This window comes from Gymnoscopelus braueri (assembly GCF_963280865.1).
Source record: "Gymnoscopelus braueri genome assembly, chromosome: 4".
Classification (NCBI taxonomy): Eukaryota; Metazoa; Chordata; class Actinopteri; order Myctophiformes; family Myctophidae; genus Gymnoscopelus; species Gymnoscopelus braueri.
In genome coordinates, this window is record NC_137605.1 from 22,391,609 (window position 1) to 22,415,433 (window position 23,825).

The 23,825-nt window shown below is 39.0% G+C and overlaps 2 protein-coding genes across 2 annotated transcripts; both read left to right on the forward strand.

Moving 5' to 3' along the window:
• Nucleotides 1-2,201: 2,201 nt before the first annotated feature.
• Nucleotides 2,202-9,227, forward strand: LOC308083975 (uncharacterized protein). The gene is made up of 4 exons (XM_080426424.1): nt 2,202-2,247; nt 3,354-4,368; nt 4,452-4,676; nt 5,895-9,227. Exons 2-4 carry the CDS (start codon nt 3,522-3,524, stop codon nt 7,229-7,231), a joined length of 2,409 nt encoding a protein of 802 aa, XP_080282550.1. The 5' UTR covers nt 2,202-2,247; nt 3,354-3,521; the 3' UTR covers nt 7,232-9,227.
• A 1,836-nt stretch (nt 9,228-11,063) lies between these two features.
• Nucleotides 11,064-20,214, forward strand: LOC308083514 (uncharacterized protein; the record flags this gene model as incomplete). Its single annotated transcript, XM_080425827.1, has 3 exons — nt 11,064-11,888; nt 11,972-12,196; nt 18,785-20,214. Exons 1-3 carry the CDS (start codon nt 11,138-11,140, stop codon nt 20,212-20,214), a joined length of 2,406 nt encoding a protein of 801 aa, XP_080281953.1. The 5' UTR covers nt 11,064-11,137.
• Between the last annotated feature and the right edge of the window lie 3,611 nt (nt 20,215-23,825).

Below are 23,825 nucleotides of genomic sequence, written 5' to 3' on the forward strand. Positions count from 1 at the left end.
GGCTATAAGCAGGCTCTAACCAAACACGGACAGAAGATACATTTCCCATCAGACAACTCGTTTAATTGTTCAGAGTGTGGAAAATGCTTCAGTATTGTATTGGTCTCTTTGTTGGAAAAAGACACAAGTAACTAATATGCTGTGTAGCCAGTTTTAGACATGATGGAATGTATGCTTGTGCAGTACAAGTGAGGTGTTAACTGACCTGTTTTCCTTGTTCTTTCCATCTCTATCCTTACTTGTAAACATGTGATGTGAAAAATGACTTGGAGTTGAAGTGAGAATGTTTGATTTGAAAAGTTTAAGTATAAAAAGTCATATTGTAAGTCATATCTCTTCATGTGCCTGTTTCCTCTACCTCAGGGGTCTTCAACAGGGGGTCCGGGACCCCTAGGGGGTCCTCAGAGTTACTACAAGAAGGCCACCAAATGTTTGTGTGATAAGAACTTTTCTTTTTTACATTAGCCACTTGAACCCTAGAATTCCTTTTCTGAGGAGATCATTAACCGAATATAGCAGATACAAGCTCACAACGGCTTGCGCTGTGAGGCGTTTGTGTGCTTGTCGATCGGCCATTTATGGCAAAGAGGTTTGGTGTATAGGGGGAAAAAAGCAGATCAAGTAGGCTACAAGTTTTCTAAGTATTGAGGGTTTAAGTGGTTGACTGTCTGAAAATACACATTAACATGAATACAACACTGATGATAGTGTTGTCAAACAAGTCTACGAAAAGGTTAGTGGGGGGTCTCTCTCTCAGCTAAGGGGTCCATGGCCTGAAAAACATTGAAGATGCCTACCTCATTGCGTAAGTTTACCTCATTACAAACTACTTACTGAAACAAAAGATGGCTATTGATCATGGGTTTTAATTTGATAAAATATATGGTACGGCTAATTCTTGGCCTTACACCTACAACTCGCCTAACCCCTGCTCACTTTGCGAGGGTCGGATGGCTCAGGGTAGAGGACGGAGTACAGCAACTTGCAATGGTCTACAACAGTGTCTATCAACCTTTTTTGTGCCAAGGCACACCTGGTATAGCCAAATAATCCCAGGGCACACCTAGATATACGGTATATATATATATATATATATAGAAAAAAAGCAAATGCAAACAAATATTTCTGTTTTTGCATTATTCAGACATGCAAACTTGTAGCTTTTCAGCTTCCACTAGCCGTTTTTAATCCAAATAGGGCAATAGTGTGACACCTGACCCGAAAAAAACAGCATTTTGTCACCCTTTTCACCTCGGGGCTGTTTGCATGCCTGATTATTATTATTATTTTTATTTATTTTTTCAAAATTATATTTTTTCAAACCTCCTTCAAACGGCGCGGCACACCTCAGCAGTAGCCCCGGCCCAAAATTGGTACGTTTGCCAGGGTTGATATACACTGGTCTACAAGATACACCACAACGTTAAGATACCCATGTACCTGTCAAAGTACTTCAAAAACTTAAATGAAGTCCATAATCACAACACAAGAGGTAGCTCCACTGATCACGTCCAACCCAGATTTGGCACAAACAAGGGGTTGAATTTGTTCTCCTGCTATGCAACAAAAATGTGTAATGCCCTACCAAAAGCAGTGAAAGAGTGTAAAACCCTACTCTCCTTCGAAACTGCCCTAAAAGAGTACCTTCAGGTGGCTACAATTCGAAACTGGCCCCTGTAAAAGTCATAACCTAATACCCCCCACCCTCCTTTCGAACTTTTTACTGTAATTTTTTTTGTTTTTCTTATTTTTCTATTCTAAACTGGTATATGATGTTCTGCATAGTAGTGTATATCTGTCTGTCATTTAATGTCACTATGAATTGAGTACAAAAGGACCCCATTTGATACAAGCCATTAGGCTTTCATTGGATTTTTAATCCTAGCTGATCTTGTATTTTACTGTATATTAATTATTAACTGTACTTTCATGGGCTTTTTTTCTGCAAACTTCTAAATAAAGTATTCAATCAATCAATATATATATATTTATTCAATAAAAAGTGACGCAATCTGGAGTCTCTGTCAGGTTAGTCAAAAATATAAAACTACCTAATCTGATTCTGACGTAGGTGTCATGAAAGTTATAGTCCTTATCCGGTCTAGAACGGATACGGAAACGCTACGTGTATGTACTGATGTGGTGCAAATGACCGGATATACACTGAGGGGGCGGGCTTTCAGACCTAGAAACCAGTTTTCTTTTCCAAATTTCCACTGGCGCGAGGTTTGTCCGCCCTGTCGCTCGGTAAGCAACACTTTGACTTGATTCATAAAAGGTTTGCATGATGAAATAATTGTTGGTAAACAGGACACTGCACACATAGTTATAATGACTGCACACAGGTCCACACAACAACTATCCAGGCCGGCGGAGCTATTTAGACGCGGGTCAGGTAAAATTATCACTGCAGATGCACATGCTAAAAGCTAAGCTATGTAGCCTGTTTGTATGCAAAACGTAATATATACAACTTGATGCTGTATTAGAAATGCCAACGTTACACTCCTATCATCACATGAAGCACGATAACGTGTTGAGGCTCTTCAGCAAATTATTATTCACCACTTGACCATTATTCACCATTATTTGATGTTGAAGTGTTACAGAGGGAGCTGACCTGTTAGATCAGTGGTTCAGTTTAACCACATATAATATACAAACAATATGTTTGGCTATTAAAAAAAAATCTAGATATTGTTTTTTAAGAACTTGGAATATTTCTGAAACTTAACAATGCATCATCTTTTCAGATGGGGGGGTCTGCGTCCAAATACATATTAAAGGAGTAGTTCACCCAAAACATGACTTATTTTCTATCAATTGCACACCCCTTGAAGCCTTGAATCCATGGATTTGTTTTTGTTTTTGTCGCATTCCTAAGCTAATAATTTGATTCCTGTCTCTTACCGACTGATGTATCCGGTAGGAGACACAAAGTAGATTATTTGTGTCTCCTACCGGAAATACACCCGGGCATCAAATTATTAGCTTAGGAATGCCACAAAAACAAAAAATAAATCCATGAATTAAAATCTTCATGGGGTGTGCAATTGATAGAAAATAAGTAATTTTTTTGGGAGAACTCCTCCTTTAATGTGGGTGTCCTTGACATGAACAACTTTGAGAACCACTGTTAAATAGCCTGAGTGTTCGCTAACTTTAATCGGGACCGTACCTATGTTCCCCAGGTTCTATGTTCCCCAGGTTCTATGTTCCCCGCTTTCCTAGGAGAGCGGGGAATATAGGACCTAACCTAACCCTAACCATAACCTTAGTGGGGGAACATAGGTCCGGGGAACATAGGTATGACCCCACTTTAATCCACTCATGATTTCTTGTCTTGTCTGTAGAACCATGAAATGATGTACATTTGAAGAATCAGTCACCCCAAAGGAGACGTCTGCAGCAGTGCGAACATACGAAGGGAGATATATTTAATCTGGTTAAAAAGAACACAACCTGACAGAGGTCAAGAGGATATCCTACATTCCTAAAACAACTACACATCCCTCAACAAGATGGTCAACTCTACAAAGAGAGGACCTGGCCGCCCTAAAAAGGCTGTTCTACATAGTGGGGTGGAACCAAGCAATAATCAGGAGGATGGGCATGGGCTGATGATCAAATCTACAAAGAGAGGACCAGGTCGACCTAAAAAGACTAGTGTACAACTTAAGGGTGTTGAATTGAGCAAAAATCAGGATGATGGGAATGGGCTGATTAAATCTCCAAAGAGTGGACATGGCCACCCTAAAAAGACAGTTCTGCATAGTAATGTGGAACCAAGCAATAATCAGGAGGATGGGAATGGGCTGCTGATCAAATCTACAAAGAGAGGACCTGGCCGCCCTAAAAAGACTATTGTACAACATAGTGGAGTTGAATTGAGCAATAATCAGGAGGATGGGAATGGGATGATGATTAAATCTCCAAAACGAGGACCTGGCCGCCCTAAAAAGACTATAGCACAACATGGGGTTGAAATGAGCAATAATCAAGAGATTGGTAATGGACTGATGACCAAATCTGCAAAGAAAGGGCCTGGCAGACCTAAAAAGTTTATTGTACAACAAAGTGTGTTTGAACTGAGCAATAATCAGGATAATGAGAATGGGTTGATGATCAAATCTACAAAGAGAGGACCTGGCCGCCCTAAAAAGACTATTCTACAACACAGTGGAGTTAAGCTGAGCAATAATCAGGAGAATAGGATTCATTTCAAGCAAGTCAAGGAGGAGCCAATAGACCATGAGGTATCTGAATTATTTCCTGTAATACAGACTAGGAAATTGGAAGTTAAGAGAGAAAGTGAGCCACATTTAGATGAGGACCACGGGGAAGACGAGGCATCAGCAAACGATGAAAGTAAGACACCACACATATTTTGTTCCCTCTTTTATTACTGTCTTTTACATTCCCTCATTAATTGTCTGATCTTCCCCCTCTAGCTGTGCCTGTGCAAATTACTCCAGGTTCCCACTTGTGTCCGTACTGCGCCGTCTCCTTCAAGGACCCCACCTTCCTACAGCAGCATGTCAAATACCATCACCGTGATGAGTACAATGATACAGTCAGACGAAAGTCTTCAAGGCATCCCAAGGAATTTAAGAGAGAAAGTGAGCCATGTTTAAATGAAGACTATGAAGAAGAGGAGGCACCAATGAACAATGAACGTAAGACACCTCACTGTTAATTGTTTGATAAGTGAAGTTGTTGAGGGCTTTTTAGTCATCTCCACAGAGTGGTTTATTTGATAATGTCCATCACTGACGACACATAACATGACACTATAGATAGTTTATTTGAAGCAAAGTATAACTAAATGCTAAAAAATTTCCATGAGTGAAATTCACTAGGTTGTGAATGTTTTGCACTTGCACAATAAAAATGTTCTCCTGAGTGAGTTAACTCAAAACAGAAATTGACATAGTAGTAGTAAAGGCATATGTTCCACAGGGAACAAGTAGGATTAAGTAAGTTAATAGTATAGGCCAGGGGATTGAGCAAGTAGAGCTTGACAAGTTTCATTAGGATGGTCCCGATCAACATTTTGAATATTTATAAATTATTATTTAGTATTTGTTTGAGTCCTGATTTTAATTTAAAGGTGTTGTAAGTTATATTGTAAAAGGTCACAGCCCTATATTCCTATAGTAATCATTGCTATATTGTAGAGTGTTAGTTCAGTAACATGGGTCTCCCCGTCTCTCCATCTGTTTAACCACCTAAGCCCTCTTTACTTTGTAAACTTGACCAGGGTTGGCTCTGTATTTGCTCACTCTTTTTTTCCCTGTACATTAAGGGAAATGCAACATGTTGTGAGATTGTATATCGGTTATTTTCGCCGATTGTTCCCCTCATAATGGGGATGCTAGGGTTCAAATGGTTAATAAATAGAAAATACATTTTCAGACGGGTCATCAATTTAATCCGATTAGCAGAGCGAACCCATTTATCAACTAATTGTATAGTCGCACTTTAATTACTACTCAGATTTCACTTGTTTATCCTGTATCCTGTATGAGTTCTCTCTCCTGATTGGATAAGATTTGTATCCAGACTTGAAAATGTATTTTCTTATTACGAAAGAGCTGGACAGACAGGGAAACCCTTCTAAACTGAACACTCCCACACACACAAACAAACATAGAAATCGTTCAAACATGGACATATAGTTGTCTCCCCCTTTTCACTTAATTACTGTCTTTTACATTCCATTTGATTGATTGATTGAATATTTTATTAGGCAAAAATGTAAAAACAGCATGAGTACAGTTAAAACACTTTGTCTAAAAGGTCTGTCCAAAAAAGTCCTTGCGGTCTTGTTTCCATTGAGGTCCATTAATTATGGATTGAGGTCCATAATTAATTGTCTGCTCTTCTCTCTCTAGCTGTGCCTGGGCAAATGACGGCAGATTCCCACCCATGTCCATACTGCAGCGTTGGCTTCACAGACCCCGCCTTCCTACAGCAGCATGTAAAGTACCATCACCCTGATGAGTACACTGATGCAGTCAGACAACTGTCTTCAAAGCTCCAGTTCAAAAAGGAAGGCGTGTACAGTTGTCCTCAGTGTGATTGTACCTTTCACACTCCAGCACAGCTAAGTCTTCATAAAAACAAGGCACATCTCACTGCTCCTCCTAAGAAAAAACACACATGTCCAGTCTGTGCTCGCAGTTTTGATTACCTGAGGAACCTGAGGAATCACTGCAGGAGCTGGCATGACATGGCTGTCTACATGCACAAGGGACATCTCCGTTGCTCCAACTGCAGGAGGAGTTTCAAGAAGTCCTGGGGCCAGGGCCCTCACCATTGTGTAGGTAGGAAAACCAAAATAATATTCGCTCATCCTGATTTTACAAAGCCAGTATCCCTCGTTGTAGGCGTGAATTGTCAAGTGTGTGGCAAGACGGTGGGAGGCCCCTACAGTCTTAAGAATCACATGCTCCTGCACACCAACGAGAAGCCTCATGCCTGCAAAGAGTGCGGTAAGGCCTGCAGAGATGCTGGTTCGCTCCGTAAGCACATGTTTATACACACAGGGATCAAAAAGTATGAATGTGAAGTGTGTAAGAAAAGGTTTACAGAGGCAGCAATTCTACGTAAACACATGATCGTGCACACAGGTGAGAAGGCGTTTTCCTGCCCCGAATGTGGAAAGGCTTTCGGCCTCAAGCAGTCTCTAACCAAACACAGACGGAAGATACATTTCCCATCAGGGGAATCATTTAATTGTTCTGAGTGTGGAAAATGCTTCAGTAGCAAAGAAAATGTGAAATATCACATGAAGATCCATTTTAAGACACATCAATGCAGCGAATGTGGACTAAAAGTAGTCAGTTTGGGGGTTCTGAAGGTCCACATGCGCAAACACACAGGAGAACGGCCTTACCAATGTAAGGACTGTGGCAAGAACTTCAAACGCATATATCACTTGGTCAACCACCAGCGGACCCACACAGGTGAGAAACCCTTTAAATGCGACCAGTGCGAGTCAAGCTTCGCTCAGTCAGGAGACCTTACCAAACATAAAAGAAGACACACAGGGGAAAAGCCCTATGAGTGTACTATTTGTTATCGCGGGTTTGTTGTCAAAGGGTCACTGGACATACACATCGCAACTCACTCAGATGAACGTCCATATGAATGCGATGAGTGCGGGAAAGCCTTTGGCTGGAAAACGGCGCTGAGGAGACACAAGAGGCAGGTCCATATGTGTGTGTAAAAGACCGCATCAGCCTTTATTGTGGCCATCGGTTCAAACACACTAATCATCTGAAGCTTCATCATGGCAGATGTGTAAAAAGGGAATGAAGGGAGTTGCTGTATTACAAATGTCTGTCTACTCAGTCCTGACTGATGGGAGGGAGGTCATTCCACAGTTTGGGAGATGGGAGGGAGAGTCTTAGAGCATTTGGCCTGGTTGTTGTCGGAGGGGTGGAATAGACTAGAGGACCTCTATTAGCCAGTGCCATGAAAAAGGGTGTCAGGGGTTGACACTAACGGTTGCCCGAGTGCCCGTGGCAAGTAAATAAAACGTGGAGTTTACTTTCAGGTTGCCCGACGGGCAAGTGCATTCCGTCTTCATTAAATATAAATATTATTGACTATTTATGAGGAACAATGCTACCTTTTTTACAACTAGCAGTTGCACTCATTCTGTGACTGTCGCCACTCTGCAGTTATCGATTGGATTTGTATTAATTTGTTCTACAAGCGCAAACTTTACATATCATATTATATGGACGATTTACTTTTCGTAAATAGGCATGACCTTGGGGTAAGTAGAGCATAACCTGTAGTTGCCCAAATGAGCAAGTGCCTCTGAGACCTTCGTGTAAACCCCTGGATGCGTTTAAAAAAATAGAATTTATATATTCCAACTGTACCAAATGGACACTAACGTGGATGGATGCAAAAATGTGAATTTAGTTGGGACACAGTTGTTTGATTTCTAAACTAACAATATAAAGACAAAGCCAACCACAGTTCCCTGTCCACTCCCTATTTAGTTTTAGAAAACTTTACTGCTACTAGAGTGGGACAGCCTCTCCTTGTTGTTAAAGACATGTTTTGGATACACAAGCTAAAAAGCATGCCGATAGAGGGACCATTTTTTCATGAACACTGTGTGTGCGTCACGCACACACTGGGATTCATGTAAACATCCTCGCATGTGTAATACTAGGCAAGGCAATTTTAATTGTATAGCACATTTCAACAACAAGGTGATTTAGAACATCAAGCAAAGGAAACACAATTATAAAATGACACTAGGATGCATTAAACAAATAACTCAATCAAAGGCAGCAGCAAACAGAAAGGTCTTTAGTTGTGTTTTAAAATAAATAAGAGTGGCAGCAGACCTGCAGTTTTCTGGGAGTTTGTTCCAGATATATGTGGGGCATTAAAACTAAATGCTGCTTATTTTTGATTGTAGGGACAGAAAGTAGACCTTTCCCAGATGAACTGAGAGGTCTGGAAGGTTCATGATATCGTACAAGATCAGAAATGTATTTTGGCCCTAAACCATCTAAAGCTTTATAGACTAACGGTATATTTTGAAATCAATTATTTGACATACATGGAACTATTAATACTGTAGTTGTAGATGTCTACATTCAGAGATGTTTTTTTTCTGTCCTGAAAGTTGTACTTTTATTATATATGTTATATAATATTTCTATGTTAGTCTACTTACAACAGTACACAGTTGGGGATAATCACAGACAATTAAAAATAAAGACATTGATGCCATCATTTATTTTTTCTCAAAATGTGTTTCCATGATGTAGGCATACTCCAAAGTTTCAATGTGAAACTGAGCCACAAATCTTGTGTTTGAGTTTTGGAATGCTGCTATTCTTAATTGTTTGCCTTTTTTTTCCTTATTTTTTTCAACGCAGACCTCAGTTTTGTAGAATGGTATTGTGGAAAAGAGGATACAATGTGCAAAAGCTGCAACTTTATTGTATTTGGACAATTTATTGGAAAAAAGTAAAAAATAAATAAAAAAGTATAACTAATTTTACTGTGTTGCCAATTGTAGACCATGATGGAATAAGCTCTTGTCCAAGTGAGGTGATAACTGACCTGTTTTCCTTGTTCATTCTATCTCTATCCTTATTCCTTACTTGTAAACACGTGATGTGACAAAGAAGTTGGAGTTGAATTGAGAATTGAGTTTTTTTTTATAGAGGGCGCTATTACCCGCAGCAGCTCTGGTCAAATCTACATTCATAAAATAAATGGTCTTCACCGGGTTTAATGAAAGTAGATTAAATTATGCAGTTTGTAATATCTTGTTTACTCAATAAAAATGATTTGTTGGAAGTTGGATCTGTTCGTCTTTTATTTGTATACAATAGCAGCATTATGCTTGTTATGCCTATAATAGCAGCATTATGCCTATCTAACTCCCGAACACAAGAACAGAGTAAAGGGCACTTCCGGGTTCGTTCTACCCCGGGCATGCGCAGATTGCGCATTCTGCTCTGTGATGACGTCGCACGGAAACCTCTGTATTGATCATGGGTTTTTATTTTATTTCTTTATTTTAAATTATGTAATAAAAAGTGACCCAATCTGGAGTCTCTGTATTCTGTAAGGTTTGTCCAAAATATAAAACAATTTGCCTGACGTGACATTAGGTCTGACTCAACTCTATGGTCTAACTTGACGACGCCCTTGAACCTTGCTGATCCGGTCTAGAGCGGATACGGAAACGTTGCGTGCATGTATCGATGTGAAAGTGCAAATGACCGGATACACAGTGGGTGGGCTTTCAGACCTAGAAACCAGTTTTTTTTCCACTGGCGCGAGGTTTGTCCGCCCTATCGCTCGGTAAGCAACACTTTAACTTTATTTTAAGCTTTGCATGATGAAATAATGGTTGGTAAACGGGACACTGCATACATAGAGTTGTGATGACTGCACACAGGTCCACACAACACCACTCCAGGCCGGCGGAGCTATTTAGACGCGGGTCAGGTAAAGTTATCACTGAATCAGTCATGCGAAAAGCTAAGCTATACTATGTAGCCTGCAGTGGTGGAAGAAGTACTCGCATGTTTTACTTAAGTAAAAGTATCAATACTGCTGCAATGTAGAAATACTCTGTTACAAGTACAAGTCCGGAATTCAAAATGTACTTGAGTAAAAGTACAAAAGTATTGGTATCATCATAATGTACTTAAGTACCAAAAGTATAAGTGCTCATAATGTAGAAATTCTACATACATTTTAAAACTTGTGAAATGGGACATTCTACAGTAGACTGTCCCATTTCACAAGTTTTCAAATGTATAAATTGTATAAAAAATCTTTTGAAAATAGCAGATCTACAAGCTCACAATGCGTTGCATATTTTGAGCTTGTAGATCTGCTATTTTCAAGTGGCTGAAATGTATGGGGTTGAAGTGTATAATGTACGTTTTTTAATTAATCAAAATCTGCAAAGTAACTAGTAACTAAAGTTTTCAATTAATTGTTGTGGAGTATAATATTTGCCCCTGAGAAGTAAAAGTACTGAAAATTGGAAATACTCTAGTAAAGTCAAAAATATACCTCAAAATTGTACTTCAGTACAGTACTTGAGTAAATGTACAGTTACTTTACACCACTGGTAATACTACTGAACTGACGCTGGAATTAGCAATGCCAACATTAAACTCCTATCATCACACAAAGCACGATAAAGTGTTGAGTCTCTTCAGCAAATTATTATTCACCACCATTATTCACTATTATTTGATCTCAAAGTGGGGTCCGGGGACTCCCGCAGGGGTCTCTGGGGTCCCCAGCTAAATTAGTTAATAATGTAGCATCAAAATCAGTTTAACAACATTAACTCTATAACATAGCTTATGATTAAAAAAAAATCTGGATGTTTTTTAATGTGGGTGTCTGACATGAAAAACGTTGAGAACCACTGTGTTAAATAGCCTAAGTGTTGACAAACTTTAATCCACTCATGATTGATTTCTTGTCTTGTTTGTAGAAGTAGAACCATGAAGAAAGAGTCACCCCAAAGGAGACACCTGCAGTGCGAACACAACCTGACAGAGGTCAGGAGGATATCCTAAATTCCTAAAACAACTACACAAGCAGAGTAGTGACATCCCACAACAAGATGATCAACTCTACAAAGAGAGGACCTGGCCGTCCTAAAAAGGCTGTTCTACATAGTGGGGTGGAACCAAGCAATAATCAGGAGGATGGGAATGGGCTGATCATAAAATCTACAAAGAGAGGACCTGGCCGCCCTAAAAAGACTAGTGTACAACTTAAGGGGGTTGAATTAAGCAATACTCAGGAGAATGGGAATGGGACGATGATCAAATCTACAAAGAGAGGACCTGGCCGCCCTAAAAATACAGTTCTACATAGTGGGGTGGAACCAAGCAATAATCAGGAGGATGGGAATGGGATGATGATCAAATCTACAAAGAGAGGACCTGGCCGCCCTAAAAAGACTATAGCACAACATGGGGTAGAACTGAGTAATAATCAAGTGATTGGTAATGGGCGGATGATCAAATCTACAAAGAAAGGACCTGGGAGACCTAAAAAGTATATTGTACAACAAAGTGTGGTTGAACTGAGCATTCATCAGAAGAATGAGAATGGGTTGATGATCAAATCTGCAAAGAGAGGACCTGGGCGTCCTAAAAAGACTATTCTACAACCCAGTGGGGTTAAGCTGAGCAATAGTCAGGAGAGTGAGATGAATTTCAAGCAAGTCAAAGAGGAGCCAATAGACCATGAGTTATCTGAATTATTTCCTGTAATACAGAATAGTAAATTGGAATTTGTTAAGAGAGAAAGTGAGCCACATTTAGATGAGGACCACGGGGAAGACGAGGCATCAACAAATTATGAAAGTAAGACACCACACACATTTTGTTCCCTCTTTCATTACTGTCTTTTACATTCCCTCATTAATTGTCTGATCTTCCCCCTCTAGCTGTGCCTGTGCAAATTACTCCAGGTTCCCACCTGTGTCCGTACTGCGCCGTCTCCTTCAAGGACCCCACCTTCCTACAGCAGCATGTCAAATACCATCACCGTGATGAGTACAATGATACAGTCAGACGAAAGTCTTCAAGGCATCCCAAGAAAGTTAAGAGAGAAAGTGAGCCATGTTTAAATGAAGACTATGAAGAAGAGGAGGCACCAATGAACAATGAACGTAAGACACCTCACTGTTAATTGTTTTTTAAGTGAAGTTGTTGAGGGCTTTTTAGTCGTCTCCACTGAGTGGTTTATTTAGCAAAATAACTAGCAAAGTATAACTAAATGCTAAATAAATGTCCATGAGGGAAATTCACTAGGTTGTGAATGTTTTGCACCATACCATTCTTCTCCTGAGTGAGTTCACTCAAAACAGAAATTGACTTTGACATAGTACTAGTAGTAATGGCTTATGTTCCACAGGGAACAAGTAGGATAAAGTAAATGAATAGTACTAGACCATACCCGTCAGGGGATATGAGCACCCAAAGTGTGTCATGATCCGCTTGTTTCACGGATGTGGCAACACCGGCGCTTGTTGCACACACATGATTTGGCAACCCAGGAGCTAGCGAACACGCTAATAAACAGCTGACATTCGGGGAAAGTGAAAAACAGGCTTCGCTGTTCCGTGCACATGGTAACGGTCAAAGCCACTGAGGAGAACCGGGCTGAAGAGATTTTGGGGACAAATACACACACAGACAGACTGGGACAGAGCTTTGTAGAATTATAGTAGTATAGGCCAGGGGATTGAGCAAGTAGAGGTTGACATTATGTTTCAAAAGTGGGGTCCCGATCAACTTTTTTATTCTTTTTCTATTTCATATTTAGTATTCGTTCGAGTCCTGATTTCAATTTAAAGGTGTTGTAAGTTATATTGTAAAAAGTTACAGCCCTATATTCCTATAGTAATCATTGCTTGCTTGATTGATTGATTGATTGATTGAATACTTTATTTAGCAGTTTGCAAAAAAAGCACAGAAAGTACAGTTCGATACAAAGGGATGCTAAAAAGGATTAAACCCAAGAAAGTACTATGGCTTGTTTCCATTGGGGTCCTCTAGTTTCTCCAGCAGCTCCTTTACTTTGTAAACTTGACCAGGGTTGGCTTTGTATTTGGTCACTCTTTTCCCCCCTGTACGTTAAGGGAAATGCAACACGTGAGTTTGTATATCGGTTATTCGGTTATTTTCGCCGATGGTCCCCCTCATAATAGGGATGCTAGGGTTCAAATGGTTAATAAATAGAAAATACATTTTCAGACCATTTTAATCTGATCAGCAGAGCGAACCCATTTATCAGCTTCAAATGTATAGAGTTCCGATTCCAATTTTATCTACCACTTTAATTACTACTCAAATTTCACTTTTTTATCCTGTATGAGTTCTCTCTTGGTTAAAATTTGTATCTAGACTCTATTACTAAAGAGCTGGACAGACAGGGAACCCCTTCTTACTGAACACTCATATCTATAGCAGTGATTATTACTATTGGAACATACAACTATTTAACACTTACTTGAACAATATCAATATCACTTTCACCCCCTTTAACAGGTTGATACTACTGTGTCACTGTAAAAAAAACGAAACAAAAACAACGCAAAATCCAGCTAGATGATTAATTTAATGACCACATTAAATGATGACTGGCTGCATTATGTTAAACACAATCCCCCCCGCACGCACGCACGCACACACATATGGAGTTACATTTGTGTCTTTATTAACCAAACAAAAGAAAAACATTTGAGAGAGAAAAAATATAAACAGAGCAAAGAATAGTTTTGAATGAAAACGAATTAAAACAGCAAGCAAAAAATAATAATTTGTAAGCAAAGGAAATTATATAAACAGAAAAACATTTTTTTTTAATTAAAACAAATTAAAAACGCAATCAAAAAAATATATTTGCAAGCAAAAAAATATAAGATTTGAAAGAAAATAAAAAAGAATTGAGAACAAAACTTAAAATTCAAGAGTAAAAAAATAAGGAAAAACTGTTTAAACTACATAAAACAAAATACTTAGTAAAATGTTTGGGTAATAAAATGTGTTGTGCTAAATAAAATGTTTCTAATGTTTTTTTCCTCATTTGCGAAAGAAAGTTGTTTTTTTCTGATTGCAAAATGCCTTCTCTCTCAAAACTTATGTCTTTGGTCTCGATTTTTTTTTCTCTCACTTGGATTTTTTTGTGTGAGGGGTTAAAGTTCAGAAGGCGGGTCCTACGCTGATAGATGTAAGACACCTCTCCATTGGTTACTTGGAGTCTGAGTGACAGCTCCCCCTTCCTTATGTAGTTTGTTGAATGCAGGGATGGAGGTGTGTTACGGCCAGCATGGTTTTTTGATTGATTGAATTATTAGCAGTTTGCAAAAAAAACTAAAAAACATGAAAGTATAATGCAAGGTCAGCTAAGAGTATTTAAAACCCAAGAAAGATGACTTGTTTCCATTGGGGTCCTTTGTACTCAATTCATAGAGACATTTAATGACAGACAGATATACACTACTATGCAAAACATCATAAAAACTAAAACCAAAAAAATATGTACAGTAAACAGTTTGAGTAAACAGATTGATGGAATACTTTATTAACAGTAGGATACAGAGGTACAATTGTACAATGATTGTTATAAGGATAACACAAAAAGGCTTGTTTCCATTGTGGTCCTCTGGGACTGAGGTCAGAGCTCCATCCCAGCTCTGGGCGCTACACTATTCGTTACAATACTGAGCATTTTAGGCTATTAGCAATTCAGATGATTCCCTAATGTTAGGTTTCTGTTCTACTTACAGTTTGTGATCTGTATTTAAAATTGTTGTATTGTTGTTACTGTTATAGTAGGCCAGTGGTTCCCAAACTTGGGATCGGGACCCTCAGAGGGGGTCCCCAGATTAGCTTAATGGGCAACATTGTTTTCTCTCTCAACAGTAAACAAACCAACATATACAGTATAAGTGTATACAGGGTAACACATTTCTAAAGTGACAATTTAATGACTTTTAAGACCTTTTTAAAGGCATTGTGCGCTTGTTGTTCGGCTATTTTCACTATTTATCTGTGGAAACGAGTCAAACTAAATCTAATGCCTACAATTTCAAGTGCTTGTCAGGGTGGGTGGTCCCCAGTTCAAGTATGATTATTTTGGGGGGTCCCCAGTTCAAATATGATTATTTTAGGGATTCACAGCCTGAAACATTTGGGAACCCTTGAAGTTATAAAATAAAGCTACATTATTTTATGTTATATTCGTTATTCTAATTAAGGCAAGGCTGAAGTGACTGGCCTACTGGCCAGGCCCATTCCAGATAGACTGCTTTGGAAACATTTCGTCTGATAGTGTGCTTACTTTATGATTAAATGCCACATGCATTTTTTCAACCTGCCAACCTTAAATTCTAACAAATGCAGTTCTAACTTAGTATGCAGAAGCACTTTTTGTTTTGGCATTCTCGTCCAGCATTTCAGTATACACAGACAAGGCCTAATTTGAGCAGAAATCTATTTATCCAACATTGACTTTCCTATAATTAGCATAAACTGCATTCGAAGGTCAAATTAACAGATATAGCAATTCACAATGTATACATACAACTACATTTTCAGTGAATTGTTTATTAAAAGACATTTTAACCAAAATGTGGGCTATATCGCATGCCATCGTATGCTAACCCTAACATCGACAATTAACACCGATTTACAAATGGTCTGAGTTTATATTATATTTCCCAAATCCATCTGTGTGAATGTGGTAAAAGCTGTTGTAGAACTTGTTACTTGGGTTCACATAAACTTTAAACACTGTGACACACTTGCCATTTGTAGAGCAGTTGTAGAGCTGATTTGAAAGAAGAAAAACATTTTAAAACAGTTACACTGCCAGTGCCCTTAAGAAGTGCAATCATTTCAAACGTTAGGGAGGGTAAGTGATTTTCTTTTGTTAAAATAAGTGTTAAATAGCTCTAAATTTTATCCAATCAGGATAGAGACCTCAGTCAAGATACAGAAGTGAAATTGGAAGTGATGACACAAATAAATGAGCAGACAAAATTGGACCTGAAACACTTTTAAAATGGGTTAGGGTAAGAGGTTCATAATCTGCCAAGTTTTCCTTTAAGTTTGTATCCTTAACACGAGTAAAAATTGACAATGGACTGGAGTAAGAAAGTGACAATGTACAGTTATTTACAAGTTACACTCTGTCAAAGCTTGCACCGTTAATGTCCGAAACCAAGTTGGTCTTAAAAGACTCGTAATCTTCAAGGTGGGCTGTTGGAAGTGTTACAAGCACTAACAATGGGATAACAAACAGTGTGGCCTGGCCTGTGGACTAGACAGTTGTGGTCAACTATTTTGAATTTCTTTCTCTCCGACACCAGCAAATGCCTGTGTCCCTGCCCAGTCAGCCACTGCATCACCATGAGCACAGAGGGTCTCTCTCCCTCAGCCGCATCTTCTGGTTGTACATCTTAGAAAGGACAAAAGATCAACATCTGAAGTAACAAGTTTCAAAGCTTAAAAAAATATACCAATAAACGTAAAGAGAGCAATTATGTTAAACTCATGCACAAGAATCACCAATAAAATACACAGCGGACCAAATATGATTATGAACGGAAACTGTATTATTTGTCTGACAGTCCGATATCCAGATAATGAAATTGTGTTGTGCTACTGACAAGATACACTACGATCACTTGAGAACATTGCTTGCCCTGTACCCGGTTAGTTAGTGGCCCCACTTCTTCTCTTTATGAAAACAAACAAGAAACTACGGAGCTTGCAGAAAAACTAATTTCACCCACTGTTTTACACCTGTAAACCTGTGATTTGACAATAAAGATGATTGTGACAAAGATTATTCTGATTCTAAAATCGGTTAAAATCTGGGTATATTATGTGCTGTATGAGTGTAGGACAGGGTTTCTCAAAGTGGGTGCCGCAAGGGGTGCCGCAAAATACTTTGATAATGTTTGGAATGTATCAATATCACTTCAGTTTAACACTTAGAACCGCTACTCTTAATAAAACGGACTTGAGGTGCACTGTACTTGGCTTACGAATGCTTAAGTCAGGGGTCTGAGGGTCCGTCACCGTAACGGTGGGGGCCCTCAGAGTTACGACGGGGGGCTACCAAATTCATGTTTTTTTTACATTAACCACTTGAACCCTAGCATCCCTGCCTACACTGAAGAGAACTTTAGCCAAAAATAGCAGATCTACAAGCTCACAGCACCTCGCACTGCAAGCTTGTAGATCTGCTATTTTTGGGAACGTTGTTTGGTGTAGAGGGAAAAAAGAGCAGACCAAGTACAGAGTGAAAGGTCAAGTTTACTAAGTATTTGAGGGCTGAAGTAGTTAAATGTCTGAAAATACACATTAACATGAATCCAACATGACAGTGTCTGTCAAACAAGTCTATGAAGCTATCTATGAAATATATGAAAAAGCTTAATCTTAATTTTATACAGTATGTATTGGGGGCCCTGCTTATCTTTCTCTGGCTTAAGTTTCATACTCATTTGGGTTCCCAGAACAACAATTATGTCAATATATAAACAGTTACGCAAACGTCAGAATGTACCTGTTTGGATGCGTCGTAGTTGAGAGCCTAGCACACTGAGCTGCACTTTTAATTTACTCAATGATAATATTTGCATCACATGACGCAAAAAAAATTGCAGCACATCACAATAAGAGCATAAACTAACGTTAGATGATTGACCTGGTAACTGGAGTAGCTACATAATATACATGCAACGACATGCTGCAGGCTGGCAATAGCCGTTGGATGCGCGAGTGACGGCCACTAGCAGCACAATAATGTATTTTAACTTACTACATCTTATATCATTAAATTAAATAAAGTTGCCATAGGCCTAATATGTGAAAAAGTTAAAAGGAGGGAAGTTAAAATACTTACGCACTGACTATCTGTCAAAGTTTCGCAGCACAAAAATCTGCCACAGCTGGAGAAATGTACTGGGAGCCGGAGTGGAATGTTGTTGTTGTTGGCTGGGACTGGGAGGGGAAAGTTTTCAAGCTGTAACTCAGACTCCGAGTGACCAATGGAGAGGTGTCTTACATCTATCAGCGTAGGACCCGCCTTCTGAACTTTAACCCCTCACACACAAAAATCCAAGAGAGAGAAAAAAGAATCGAGACCAAAGACATAGGTTTTGAGAGAGAAGGCATTTTGCAATCAGAAAAAAACAACTTTCATTCGCAAATGAGGAAAAAAAACATTAAAAACATTTTATTTAGCACAACACATTTTATTACCCAAACATTTTACTAAGTATTTTGTTTTATGTAGTTTTAACAGTTTTTCATTATTTTTTTACTCTTGAATTTTAAGTTTTGTTCTAAATTATTTTTAATTTTCTTTCAAATCTTGTATTTTTTTGCTTGCAAATATTATTTTTTTTATTGCGTTTTTAATTTGTTTTAATTAAAAATATTTTGTTGTTCTGTTTATATAATTTCCTTTGCTTACAAATTATTATTTTTTGCTTGCTGTTTTAATTCGTTTTCATTCAAAACTATTCTTTGCTCTGTTTATATTTTTTCTCTCTCAAATGTTTTTCTTTTGTTTGGTTAATAAAGACACAAATGTAACTCCATACACACACACACACACACACACACACAAACACAGAAATAATGCAAACATGGACTTATAGTTTTATCTTTTGTCTCCCTTTTTTCACTTAATTACTGTTTTACATTCCATAATTAATCGTCTGCTCTTCTCTCTCTAGCTGTGCCTGGGCAAATGACGGCAGATTCCCACCCATGTCCATACTGCAGCGTTGGCTTCACAGACCCCACCTTCCTACAGCAGCATGTAAAGTACCATCATCCTGATGAGTACACTGATGCAGTCAGACAACTGTCTTCAAAGCTCCAGTTCAAAAAGGAAGGCGTGTACAGTTGTCCTCAGTGTGATTGTACCTTTCACACTCCAGGACAGCTAAGTCTTCATAAAAACAAGGCACATCTCACTGCTCCTCCTAAGAAAAAAAACACATGTCCAGTCTGTGCTTGCAGTTTTGATTACCTGAGGAACCTGAGGAATCACTGCAGGAGCTGGCATGACATGGCTGTCCACATGCACAAGGGACATCTCCGTTGCTCCAACTGCAGGAGAAGCTTCAAGAAGTCCTGGGGCCAGGGCCCTCACCATTGTGTAGGTAGAAAAACCAAAATAATATTCGCTCATCCTGATTTTACAAAGCCAGTATCACTCGTTGTAGGCGTGAATTGTCAAGTGTGTGGCAAGACGGTGAGAGACCCCCACAGTCTTAAGAATCACATGTACCTGCACACCAACGAGAAGCCTCATGCCTGCAAAGAGTGCGGTAAGGCCTGGAGAGATTCTGGTTCGCTCCGTAAGCACATGTTTATACACACAGGAATCAAAAAGTATGAATGTGAAGTGTGTAAGAAAAGGTTTACAGAGGCAAAAATTCTACGTCAACACATGATCGTGCACACAGGTGAGAAGGCGTTTTCCTGCCCCGAATGTGGAAAGGCTTTCGGCCTAAAGCAGGCTCTAACCAAACACAGACAGAAGATACATTTCCCATCAGGGGAATCATTTAATTGTTCTGAGTGTGGAAAATGCTTCAGTAGCAAAGAGAATGTGAAGAATCACATGAGGATCCATTTTAAGACATATCAGTGCAGCGAATGTGGACTAAAAGCAGTCAGTTTGGCGGTTTTGAAGGTCCACATGCGCAAACACACAGGAGAACGGCCTTACCAATGTAAGGACTGTGGCAAGAACTTCAAACGCATAAATCACTTGGTCAACCACCAGCGGACCCACACGGGTGAGAAACCCTTTAAATGCGACCAGTGCGAGTCAAGCTTCGCTCAGTCAGGAGACCTTACCACACACAAGAGAAGAAAACACACAGGGGAAAAGCCCTATGTTTGTACCATTTGTTATCGTGGGTTCTCTGTCAAAGGGTCACTGGACATACACAGCGCAATTCACTCAGATGAACGTCCATATGAATGCGATGAGTGCGAGAAAACCTTTCGCTGGAAAACGGGGCTGAAGTCACACAAGAGGCAGGTCCATATGTGTAAGAGACCGTATCAATGCCTTTATTGTGGCGGTCGGTTCAAACGCACCGATCATCTGAAGCTTCATCATGGCAGATGTGTAAAAAGGAAAATGTGAATGAAGAGAGTTGCTGTATTACAAATGTCTGTCTACTCAGTCCTGACTGATGGGAGGGAGGTCATTCCACAGTTTGGGAGCTGGGAGGGAGAAAGGGTGTCAGGGGTTGACACTAACGGTTGCCCGAGTGCCCGTGGCAAGTAAATATAACGTGGAGTTTGCTTTCAGGTTGCCCGACGGGCAAGTGCATTCCGTCTTCATTAAATATAAATATTATTGACTATTTATGAGGAACAATGCCACCTTTTTTACAACTAGCAGTTGCACTCATTCTGTGACTGTCGCCACTCGGCAGCGATTGGATTTGTATTAATTAATTTCTACAAGCGCAAACTTAACATATCATTTTATATGGACGATTTAATTTTCGTAAATAGGCATGACCTCCAACTGTACCAAATGGACACCAACGTGGATGGATGCAAAAATGAGAATTTAGTTGGGACGCAGTTGTTTGATTTCTAAACAAACAATATAAAGACAAAGCCAACCACAGTTCCCTGTCCACTCCCTATTTAGTTTTAGAAAACTTTACTGCGACAGCCTCTCCTTGTTGTTTAAGACATGTTTTGCATACACAAGCTAACAAGCATGCCGATAGAGGCACCATTTTTTCATGAACACTGTGTGTGTGCGTCACGCACACACTGGGATTCATGTAAACATTCTTGCATGTGTAATACTTGGCAAGGCAATTTTATTTGTATAGCACATTTCAACAACAAGGTGATTTAGAACATCAAGCAAAGGAAACACAATTATAAAATGACATAAGGATGTATAAAACAAATAACTCAATCAAAGGCAGCAGCAAACAGAAAGGTCTTTAGTTGTGTTTTAAAATAAATAAGAGTGGCAGCAGACCTGCAGTTTTCTGGGAGTTTGTTCCAGATATATGTGGAGCATTAAAACTAAATGCTGCTTATTTTTGATTGTAGGGACAGAAAGCAGACCTTTCCCAGATGAACTGAGAGGTCTGGAAGGTTCATGATATCGTACAAGATCAGAAATGTATTATGGCCCTAAACCATCTAAAGCTTTATAGACTAACAGTAGTATTTTGAAATCAATTATTTGACATACATGGAACTATTAATACTGTAGTTGTAGATGTATGCATTCAGAGATGTTTTTTTTCTGTCCTGAAAGTTGTACTTTTATTATGTTTGTGATGCAATGAAAATATTTCTATGTTAGTCCAACAGTACACAGTTTTTTCTCAAAATGTGTTCGCATGACGTAGGCATACTCCAAAGTTTCAATGTGAAACTGAGCCACAAATCTTGTGTTTGAGTTTTGGAATGCTGCTATTCTTATTTTTTTGCCTTTTTTTTCTCCTTTTTTTCAACGCAGACCTCAGTTTTGTAGAATAGTATTGTGGAAAAGCTGCAACTTTATTGTATTTGGACAATTTATTGGAAAAAAGTAGAAAAAAAATAAATAAGAACTAATTTTACTGTGTTGCCAATTGTAGTCCATGATGGAATAAGCTCTTGTCCAAGTGAGGTGATAACTGACCTGTTTTCCGTGTTCATTCTATCCTTATTCCTTACTTGTAAACACGTGATGTGACAAAGAAGTTGGAGTTGAATTGAGAATTGAGTTTTTTTTTAATTAAGTTAAAGTATAAAAAGGTAAAGGGGGGGGGGGGGGGGGGTTATTGATTGAAAATCTATGGTTGCTTTTCTTGGTGTGCTTGTTTCCTCTACCTCATTGTGTGACTTTACCTGATAATAAACTACATGGGCTGAAACACCAGAGATGTCTATTTTTGTTTGTTTTTTTTTAATAAAAAGTGACCCAATCTGGAGTCTCTGTATTCTGTAAGGTTTGTCCAAAATATAAAACAATTTGCCTGACGTGACATTAGTAGGTCTGACTCAACTCTATGGTCTGACTTGACGACGCCCTTGAACCTTGCTGATCCGGTCTAGAGCGGATACGGAAACGTTGCGTGCATGTATCGATCGATGTGAAAGTGCAAATGACCGGCGGATACACACTGGGTGGGCTTTCAGACCTAGAAACCAGTTTTTTTCCACTGGCGCGAGGTTTGTCCGCCCTATCGCTCGGTAAGCAACACTTTAACTTTATTTTAAGCTTTGCATGATGAAATAATGGTTGGTAAACGGGACACTGCACACATAGAGTTATTATGACTGCACACACACAGGTCCACACAACAACACTCCAGGCCGGCGGAGCTATTTAGACGCGGGTCAGGTAAAGTTATCACTGAATCAGTCATGCGAAAAGCTAAGCTATACTATGTAGCCTGCAGTGGTGGAAGAAGTACTCGCATGTTTTACTTAAGTAAAAGTATCAATACTGCTGCAATGTAGAAATACTCTGTTACAAGTACAAGTCTGGAATTAAAAATGTACTTGAGTAAAAGTACAAAAGTATTAGTATCATCATAATGTACTTACCAAAAGTATAAGTGCTCATAATGTAGAAATTCTACATACATTTTTAAAACTTGTGAAATGGGACATTCTACAGTAGACTGTCCCATTTCACAAGTTTTCAAATGTATAAATTGTATAAAAAATCTTTTGAAAATAGCAGATCTACAAGCTCACAATGCGTCGCATATTGTGAGCTTGTAATCTGCTATTTTCAAGTGGCCGAAATGTATGGGGTTGAAGTGTATAATGTAAGTTTTCAATTAATTGTAGTGGAGTATAAGTATAATAATTGCCCCTGAGAAGTAAAAGTACTGAAAATTGGAAATACTCTAGTAAAAATATACCTCAAAATTGTACTTCAGTACAGTACTTGAGTAAATGTACTTAGTTACTTTCACTGCAACTGAACTGACGCTGGAATATCATCACACGAATTGTTGAGTCTCTTCAGAAAATTATTATTCACCACCATTATTCACTATTATTTGATCTCAAAGTGGGGTCCGGGGACTCCCACAGGGTTCTCTGGGGTCCCCAGCTAAATTAGTTAATAATGTAGCATCAAAATCAGTTTAACAACATTAACTCTAGTCTATTACATAGCTTATGATTTAAAAAAAAATCTAGATGTTGTTTTTTAAGAACAATGCATCTTGTATGGTGGTCCCTGGCACAATCTTTTCAGATGGGGGTCTGCGTCCAGATGCATATTAATGTGGGTGTTCTTGACATGAAAAACGTTGAGAACCACTGTGTTAAATAGCCTAAGTGTTGACAAACTTTAATCCACTCATGATTGATTTCTTGTCTTGTTTGTAGAAGTAGAACCATGAAGAATGAGTCACCCCAAAGGAGACACCTGCAGTGCGAACACAACCTGACAGAGGTCATGAGGATATCCTAAATTCCTAAAACAACTACACAAGCAGAGTAGTGACATCCCACAACAAGATGGTCAACTCTACAAAGAGAGGACCTGGTCGTCCTAAAAAGGCTGTTCTACATAGTGGGGTGGAACCAAGCAATAATCAGGAGGATGGGAATGGGCTGATCATAAAATCTACAAAGAGAGGACCTGGCCGCCCTAAAAAGACTAGTGTACAACATAGTGGAGTTGAATTGAGCAATAATCAGGATGATGGGAATGGGCTGATGATGAAATCTCCAAAGAGTGGACATGTCCACCCTAAAAATACAGTTCTA